General features: G+C 43.4%; 1 protein-coding gene across 1 annotated transcript in view; it reads left to right on the top strand.

Moving 5' to 3' along the window:
- The window catches only part of syt14a (synaptotagmin XIVa), a 56,012-nt gene that overhangs the window by 17,056 nt on the left and 28,956 nt on the right, over nt 1–10,000 (top strand). The window contains exon 4 of the mRNA XM_037538859.1: nt 9,259–9,483. Within this exon, the coding sequence (XP_037394756.1) occupies nt 9,259–9,483 (225 nt within the window). The remainder of the gene's footprint in view (nt 1–9,258; nt 9,484–10,000) is intronic.

Raw genomic sequence — 10,000 nt, 5'->3', positions numbered from 1 at the left:
GCGCGTGAAGATTTGTAAGCGAATAGCAGCTTTTCAGCTCACAGCACTGTCAGTTGTGTTAACCTTATTGAAACAGCTGGATCATTACCTGCGTACAGAATAGAGCTCCACAGAACTAACCCACACGCAGACTTCTGCGAAGGCGTCCATCACGTCTGGGAATCGGAGTCTGTACTACTGACTGAAGCCCTATTCAGGCAGGATTAGTTTTCCAGGAAAAGGTGGGGTCAAGCATGTTTACCACAGGACGTCTGTAATGTGTGAGTGATTCTAACTGCAGAAAGGAAAATAATTTGCGTTAAAACATTTATTTTAACCTTTTATTCGTTTACCTTAACCATTTACCTCGCTGTCTTAAGTGAACGCATGAATCATTAGCATCGCCATTAGCTTGGGTGTTTACAACAGTCAGCTACAGCTAATAAAAGCTACTTTTTAAAAAATGTTTACATGTTCTGAGCTGTACAGGTGAGAGGACAGTAACTACATAGCGGCTTGATTTTAGTCACATAAGTCAATTTCTTATTCGCCAGTTTCTTGTTCACTGTTAAAAATGAGAGGTCGGCTCAACTTAAAATGATATAGTAACTGTGACTGATTACAGCTCAAACGTCTCAGTTGAGTCAAGAGTCTTAATTTTTGAGTTCTGCATCTCAGTTCGGTAAAAAGAATGAAGTTGGTTTTTATACTCAAATTTCCCGCTAGCCAGGACTCTCCATCACACAATCCTGCTGGACGTTTTTCCTCTTGCGTTCACGCTTACGGATGGCTATGGCATCGCTGGGGGTCAAACTCACCACCTCCTGTTGGACTGACTGTTCAGTCCACTGCGCCACTCAGGAACACATGAAGCAACGGAGATTTTGTGTCTACAGACATTTAACACACTGTAGAAAGTACTTGTCTAATAATTCATCCCAACATCAGGAGGCTGTGAGTTTGAGTCCCAGCAATGCCACAGTGGTCCATTATCCGGATGCCCAAGAGGAAAATATGCCAGATGGGACTTGGGTAGGAGCGCCAGCTAGTGGGGAAACACAAATTCAGTTATGTTTATCTAATTGAGATGCAGACCTAGAAACAGTAGCTGGGTGACCCCAAGTTGAGCCAATTTAAGAAAAGCCATGTAATCAGTTTTAAGTTGAGCTGACCTCTCATTTTTTAGTGTTTTTGAATTTTCCCGTTCCACCTTCAGTGCCCCAGTAGTTCGAACCTCCACACTTACAAAGCTCCTTTTCCACAGACTGTGAGTTTTTTCCAACATGTCGGTTCACATGGGATTAAAATAACCTGGACTTCTTTCTGCACCTCGTTTTAGGGAAGGTAAGAAGTGCCGAGATCTCTCCGGAATGATTACATTACCCACCCCCCCTCATGTAAAACTAGTCTCGTCCAAATGGGGCTTAACTGAGCGTAATTACAGTAACTGAGACCTGTTGGAGGCTCTGGGGAACAGCGAAGACGGGACAAGGTGGGGCCAAACTTATCAGGCTCTGCCGATTAACCTGTCAGTCAAAGGCTGCTTGAGATTGATTGGTTGGAATGGATACCTCTGGCCAGTGCCAGCACCAATGCCAAGAGCAGTCTGAGTTTGAATGGTGGAGCATCACGTAACACTCCAGTGTCAAATCTGAAGTGCATCCAAACCCACACACACACACACACACACACACACACACACACACACACACACACACACACAGTCCTTCAGCCTGGCCCACATTCACTCAGGAACACCTACATAAACCCTGCAGACAGGTTGCTCCAGCCTGCAGCTCCTCACAGCCCACATGGTGTTACATAACTATACATAGCATTAGCATTGCATAACACCGCTTCATTTCCATGCGTCAAGTCATTTGAATATAATCTCCGGGTGGTATTCTGGGTTACATGACTTGGCAGCTACACTGTTTGTTTCGGATTTTACCAGCAAAACGATTGTTAATCAAAGTGTCCACAGCTGAAATGTGTAGTTGTGTGCAGACGTTTGGATGAGCTTGATGAACTGAGTGAAAAGAGGCCGGAATCCTCTACAGGAAACGCACTTCTGCACATTTTAGCAGACGCTGTGCGTTAGTTTATTAACCCTTAAAATGCTTAGCAATTAATATTATTACACACGTACAAAACCTAAGAATAGATCAGCCAGTTTGCCTTGAAACTGTTATTTGTATTATTGTTTGCAATTATATAAACCTGTGGAGTTAATTAAATTAGTGTATTAGACAAATTTAAAATCATTTATTGAAACCTCTGAATGCCAGCATATTCCCAAAAATGATCTCTAAAAACACACACACTATAAGACACTGGGCGCGTTTACATGCACACCAATAATATCGTAATCAGATCGGATTTCTGATTTACTGCAGTTATCAGATTATTAAGTGTAAACACACTGAACCAGTTACTGACACAGTCTGATTTACTGCAGTTATCAGATTATTAAGTAAACACACTGAACCAGTTACTGACACAGTCTGATTTACTGTAGTTATCAGATTATTAAGTGTAAACACGCTGAACCAGTTACTGACACAATCTGATTTTCTGCAGTTATCAGATTATTAAGTGTAAACACACTGAACCAGTTACTGACCCAATCTGATTTTCTGCAGTTATCAGATTATTAAGTGTAAACACACTGAACCAGTTACTGACACAATCTGATTTTCTGCAGTTATCAGATTATTAAGTGTAAACACACTGAACCAGTTACTGACCCAATCTGATTTTCTGCAGTTATCAGATTATTAAGTGTAAACACACTGAACCAGTTACTGACACAGTCTGATTTACTGCAGTTATCAGATTATTAAGTGTAAACACACTGAACCAGTTACTGACACAATCTGATTTTCTGCAGTTATCAAATTATTAAGTGTAAACACACTGAACCAGTTACTGACACAATCTGATTTTCTGCAGTTATCAGATTATTAAGTGTAAACACACTGAACCAGTTACTGACACAATCTGATTTTCTGCAGTTATCAGATTATTAAGTGTAAACACGCTGAACCAGTTACTGACACAATCTGATTTTCTGCAGTTATCAGATTATTAAGTGTAAACACGCTGAACCAGTTACTGACACAGTCTGATTTTCTGCAGTTATCAGATTATTAAGTGTAAACACACTGAACCAGTTACTGACACAGTCTGATTTACTGCAGTTATCAGATTATTAAGTGTAAACACACTGAACCAGTTACTGACACAATCTGATTTACTGTAGTTATCAGATTATTAAGTGTAAACACACTGAACCAGTTACTGACACAGTCTGATTTACTGCAGTTATCAGATTATTAATTGTAAACACACTGAACCAGTTACTGACACAATCTGATTTTCTGCAGTTATCAGATTATTAAGTGTAAACACACTGAACCAGTTACTGACACAGTCTGATTTACTGTAGTTATCAGATTATTAAGTGTAAACACACTGAACCAGTTACTGACACAGTCTGATTTACTGCAGTTATCAGATTATTAAGTGTAAACACACTGAACCAGTTACTGACACAGTCTGATTTACTGCAGTTATCAGATTATTAAGTGTAAACACACTCAGTGTCCAGATTTTAAAACTGACGGTGATGAATTGAGACTTCTTCTAAAATATATCTATATAGCACCACATTTATAAAACAGCTTAACACTCAGAAGTTGGAGTTATTTCTGGCCGTAAACATTGCAGCTTACATTAAATTGTAATGTCATCTGAATTATTTCTGACTCATAGCTCGTTAAAAATGGGAGAAACTGTATGGAAAGTGAAGACTCTCTAAACTGTTTAAGTAAAAGGAAAATGTTTCATTCTAATTTGAATCTGATAAACTTTGTACTCAGTCCTGTTTTACAGAAAGATAAACGATCATTGCTTGTTTGCTGCGTTTGTTGCTGAAACAGAAGTGCAGATTCAAACCTTTCAAAACAGAATACAGATCTAAATTCACTGTATGTCCAAGTAATTAATTAGCACTGTTCATGTTAAACAGAACTGCAGGATGACTAAACTTTCAGACTTCAGAAGCTGAAGACGGGGAGCCTGAAAGCGATTGTGGCTTCAGCTTTTCAGAATCAGGCCTGACATTTTAGATTGTGTTCCTTTCCATAGTTAGTATATTATGATATTTCTCTATTATAATGTAATAAGTGGTCAGATCATAACCCAGTCATTCTGACGTGTTCAGCAGAAACATGAAAGATGAACGGTGCTGTTTTTCTAATGAAATCAGGCTTTCAGTGAAGTGTTTATGAACTTGACGTTGCTGAGATCGTGGAGTCACACCTTTCGATTTTGCTGTGATTATGTTTTTGTGGTTTGCCGCTCCAGGTCCTGAAGCTTAAATCAGATTTATTTTTCTGCCGCACCTGATTAGATTTGTGCTGTTGGATGAGTTTAGACGTGTTACGTAAACACAGCTGGTGTAGGAGTTTTTTATTTCCGTTCACAGTTGAAGGTGAAGACCTGCACCTGCTGATGTTTTTAACGTCCCGACTGGCAGCAGTTCTCATACAAATAGGTTGGAAACATTACTGCGTATGTGCTCATCCAATGGCTGATTACTGAAACGAACTCTCTTACAAATGTAGATATCATCGCTGTCCAAAACACAGTTTACAGGAGAAAACAAACATTCTTAACTTTTAATTAGTGATGTTGGGTCTTTTGGATTCTTGACCGAGCCCAAAATTCAGGACATGCTCTAGTGCTGGGCGATATGACCTCAAATCAGTATCACAATTAATTCAGTAATTTACCTCGATTATGGCTATTTTGTTTTTGATTTATTTATTTATTTATTTATTTTGCCCTCTTAGTTTACTAACGAGGTCTGTACTGTAAGCATGCCCTGAATATCTTGATGTAAATCGCCTCAACAGCCAGATCGGAATTCATGCGGCTTTTACGTCAATCCAGCTTGACGTTCTTCATAATTTCGTACTGCTGAGACTCATAGATATTAATATTTGGGGTGATTATTTCTGTACAGAATTTTAGAAGAGACTCATCCAAAGAACAGTTAAAAGTCTGAAAGCAAAGTTTAAAGAAGCCGAGGACACAAACCGAAGAGGTGACCACGCCCTTTTTACGGCTTGAACACATTCTGGGTGATGAGCCCAGCGGTCAGTCAATGAATCTTCCTGATGGCTCCTGTGATGCTGGTGAAGATGAAGCTGGTCCTCCGGGAGTGGCTGCCGTTTGTTGGCGGTCGTGATTGTTGACCTCTGGACGAGCCGCGTGACGCTGTTCTTTTGCGCGTCTGGCTGCTGTCGCATACAGATCACATTAATAAGACAATCTGAACAGCCAAACAAACAAGTCAGATTTAAGTTGAGCGATACTTTTTTAATCCCACAAACGGGGAAATTCCACCTCCTCCTTTAACACATCCGAGAAGTGAAACACCACAAACACACTAGTGAATAGACACACACTAGGGGGCAGTGAGCACACTTGCCCAGAGTGGTGGGCAGCCCAATCCACAGCACCCGGGGAGCAGTTGGGGGTTAGGTGTCTTGCTCAAGGACACCTCAGTCATGGACTGTCGGCACTGGGGATCGAACCGGCGACCTCCCGGTCACAGGGCTGGTTCCCTGACCTCCAGCCCACGACTGCCCCAAATCAGATTTGAGACACTTTTACCTGCTGTGTGAACGCAGCTTCCAGGTCGTAGCTTTGGAGGGCGAAGTTTCTCCAGAAGGGGGTGCTATTAGCACACAATTCGTTTGGTCTTTATCATTTAGAGACGGAACGGCTGTGAACCCTGTATTTTATATAGTAGTGAAAAGGGTTCTGTTGTTAAAAGCTTGACAATAGACGAGGGCAGAACCCTTTTTGGTGCCATATAGAACCCTTTTCAAAAAGGTACTATATAGAACCATATACAGCTCATTCTCCATCAATCTGCAGAACCGTTTTACCAGGCAAAGAACCCTTTAATCTTGCAGACGGTTCCTCGAGTGTTAATGTTTGTCTTTTCTGAAGAACCCAAGTTTTCAGGAGTGTGTGGAGAACATATTTGGCATGCTGACGTTCACTGAAACCAACAGTGGCTTTATGTGAGGGTTTTTTGTTTTTTTTGGTATGTTATTCTCAATTAAATTTTCATTCAATTCAGTGTTAAATGTGTGTGTAATATTTTCTGTAATATCTTTTATTTGTAACTCATAATTCTTAGTGAAGCCTCAGTGGGAGCCCTAATTAATTGAAGCGTTCAGTTTCACCCAAAGCTGCACATCGCCAGAAAAGGAACTCCCAACACACTGCAGGTGACTCCTCCAGCTTTTTATCCTGCCAAAAAGGGATCCGGCAGTCCCTTTGCCCTTTGGCTTTGGAAAATTTCCAGCCTTGCACGCTGCCAAAATAACAGGACTCCCCACGCGGACAAGCCCTTTCCTGCGGTTAGAGTGGACCTTTACAAGACGACGAGTGCCTGAAGATCTGCCTGAAACACCGTGCATTATTTATCCCTGATGTTCTCCAAGATGAGCGATGGAGAGCTGTTGAAGGTTCCCTGATAACTCGGGAAGAAGATAATCTTTCACTTTATTTACACATGAGAATCAGTGAACTTGGTGCATGAAAGGTAGTAAACAAATATAATGTACAGCAGTAAAGCATGCGTAGTCCTTGCTGTGCAAACTAGAGAGCTTGTAAACAAGGCATTTGTAGCAGCACAACATACACCGGTCAGACACCTCCTCGTTTCAGCAGTAACACTGACGTGGTGGTGGTGTGTTAGTGTGTGTTGTGCTGGTCTGAGTGGATCAGACACAGCAGTGCTGCTGGAGTTTTAAACACCTCAGTGTCGCTGCTGGACTGAGAACAGTCCACCAACTAGAAATATTTACATACTCCAGCAGCACTGCTGTGTCTGATCCACTCGTACCAGCACAACACACACTAACACACCACCACCACGTCAGTGCTGAGAATGATCCACCACCCAAATAGTACCCGCTCTGTGAGGGTCCATGGGGGTCCTGACCACTGAAGAACAGGGTAACAGAGTATCAGAGAAACAGATGGACTACAGTCTGTAACTGTAGAACTACAGAGTGCAGCTATACGGTCAGTGGAGCTGGTAAAGTGGACAGTGAGCGTAGAAACGAGGAGGTGGTCAGAACGTTACGCCTGATCTGTGTATATCAGATGGGTTAAGATTAATGTGCAGATATTCATTCTTAGGATCTTTGCATATTAACTATAACCAATACTGTTAATGTCTAATGTAATCTCTCACAGGGATCTTGTCAAAGAGGAGAAGCCTGCTGGCCGTCTGTAGCTTGTGGAAAACATGGCGTTTTTCAGGACCTTTCAGAACAGTCTTCCCTCCATGTCGTCCATTTTGAGCACCGTATCAGAAAAAGTGGATGATATCGCATGCGCTCTGGGTGATGTGACGTTTACGGTCAGTGGAGAGATCGCAGAACAGGTTAATACCATCATCGACAAAGTTAAAGCTGAGGAGCTGGAGAGGCTCCGCAGGAAAGAGGCAGCGGAGAAGGAGGCCGCAGCCCAGGAGAGAGAGGCCTACATGATCAGGATGGAACTCCAAGCTCAGGCTTCGTCCAGCATAGCCCGGGAGCAGAAAGATAACCTGGACGAGGCTGAAGTTCAGCCCCAGGCCTCTTCGAGCCTAGTCCAGGACTCTGAAGCCTGTTTAGGAAAGGCTGAAATCCAGCCCCAGGCCTCTTCGAGCCTAGTCCAGGACTCTGAAGCCTGTCTAGGAAAGGCTGAAATCCAGCCCCAGGCCTCTTTGAGCCTAGTCCAGGACTCTGAAGCCTGTCTAGGAAAGGCTGAAATCCAGCCCCAGGCCTCTTCGAGCCTAGTCCAGGATCCTGAGGCTTATTTGGACAAGGCTGAAATCCAGCCCCAGGCCTCTTCGAGCCTAGTCCAGGACTCTGAAGCCTGTCTAGGAAAGGCTGAAATCCAGCCCCAGGCCTCTTCGAGCCTAGTCCAGGATCCTGAGGCTTATTTGGACAAGGCTGAAATCCAGCCCCAGGCTTCATCAGGTATTACCCAGGAATCAGAAGCCAACCTGGGCAAAGCTGAAACCGAGCCCAAGGCTATGAACTGCCTAGCCCAGAACCCTGAGGGCTACCCGGGAATGGCTCCAACCCAGGCTTCACTCAGCCTAGCCCAGGATCCAGACGCCTACACCACAGACTACTGCACAGGTTCTGGTCTTTCTACAGAAACCTTCTCTACCGGCAGTGACCTCTCACAAACACCGGACACTCTAAGAGGGAAGCAACAGCAAGGCAAAACCAGCACGGACTCTATCTCAGAGCAGCAGAAACCTGAGCTCAAACCAAGAAGTCAAACCGGATCTACTAAGCATAAACGTCAGGATTCTCAGCGGAGCCAGAAAGGTGTTCTTGAGAAACTGAAGTCTTCTCTTCTCCTCCTGCCTTCCACCAAACGAGACAGAAGTAAGCGAGAGAGGAACAAAAAGAACAGCGGTAAAGGTGAGAGGCTGACGTTTTCCAGCTCCTTCTGTCTGGAGTGGATGGATGGTGATCTTTCCGTCAAAGTAGCTCGAACCTTGGGCTGCTGCTTTATGCCCTTTTCTTCTATGGAAGCTTCTGCGGCACGTTGTTTCCCTCTTATCTTTCTGCTGCTTCTAGAAGACATGGTGCTCTCCTGCTTTCTGTTTCTGTTGGAGTGTACACCTGGGCCATGTGCTGCAGTCCAAGCCTCTGCTGGATGAGTGCATGTTCTTTTCTTCTTGGTTTGAAAATGACCTGTTTTTCCACGATGAGGAGCTCGCGTGGTTGGCTGTCGGGATTGTAGAAGTCCAAGAACAATCCAGCAACTACCCAAGACGTTTTTGTCTCCACGTCGCTCTCGTTTCAAGCCTTTCTTCTCTGTGTTTTTGTTTTAATGTCAGTGTGACTTTTATTTTCCCTTTTCTTTTTTACGCTCCCGTTTACCGTTTTTTGAAGTAAGAGCTCGACCAAATTCTAGTGTTACCCACTGTGCGTGGAACCGTTGTCTGAGCATCTTCGTGGACGTTGTAGAGAGTTGAGTGTTGAGTGTGATGCTCGCTTTGCCTTTTCAGAATCGACTTTGTGCTGAGACTCTCTTGAAAAGCTAGCCATGTTCCTGGAGAGGAGAACCTCCAGCACGTTTGCTTGTGATGGTTCTTTAGCAGCCTGATTTCTGATCTGTGCTGCCATCTAGTGGCTGTTGAAGTATCTTACATACTGATCTTGTTGTTCTCCCTCTCTCCGTCAGATAAGGGTTATGGGGAGGCGGATTTTCAGGCTTCGTCGTCGGACAGCGATGATGAGGTGATGGGTCAGTACCAGGAGGCCGTGTCCCGCTCACAGGGTCTCCGCGGCGGCTGCACGGGGGCTAGCGTCCGCCACCATAAGGGCTACGGGTGGGACACACGGCAGAAATACTGCCCCCTAGCAGCTGAGTACGATGGCTACAGCAGCGAGGCCTCTGCTGAAGATGGTGAGTGAACTTGTCTATCGTGAAGCCTGTAATGGGACTTTGTTCATCCACATACACACTTTCTACACCAGCACTAACAGCTAATGCACACTGTGCTTATTCAGTCACACTTTGATGCTTTGATTTGAAGAAATCTTTCATTGTAACTAGGCTTTATTCATTGAGTGAGGTCATAAATTCATGTCAAGAATAATTCACACTCATTGGCCACTTCATCAGGTACATCTACCATATCCAGGTGTACGAAAGCCAATGGGTGTCCCCGGTCATCATATTGTTGCTTTTCTAAGTGAAAATAAACTAATACACCCTTTTCAGAGCATATAATTACTGTTTAACCTCTTATGCTCCTGGGTATATTTTGGTTTGTCCATCTGAATTTAAATGATCAAATCTTAAGGCGAATTAATCAGTAAGTTCATGAAATAAATGTCAATTATTTTATTTATTTATTTTTGTAAAAGCTCCTCAAATGAACAGAACGTGTGTTTTCTGATCTCCACATTTCACTACACGC

This window comes from Pygocentrus nattereri, chromosome 5, assembly GCF_015220715.1.
Source record: "Pygocentrus nattereri isolate fPygNat1 chromosome 5, fPygNat1.pri, whole genome shotgun sequence".
NCBI lineage: Eukaryota > Metazoa > Chordata > Actinopteri > Characiformes > Serrasalmidae > Pygocentrus > Pygocentrus nattereri.
The sequence above is the reverse complement of the archived record's forward strand: the minus strand, read 5'-3'. Positions and strand labels throughout refer to the sequence as shown.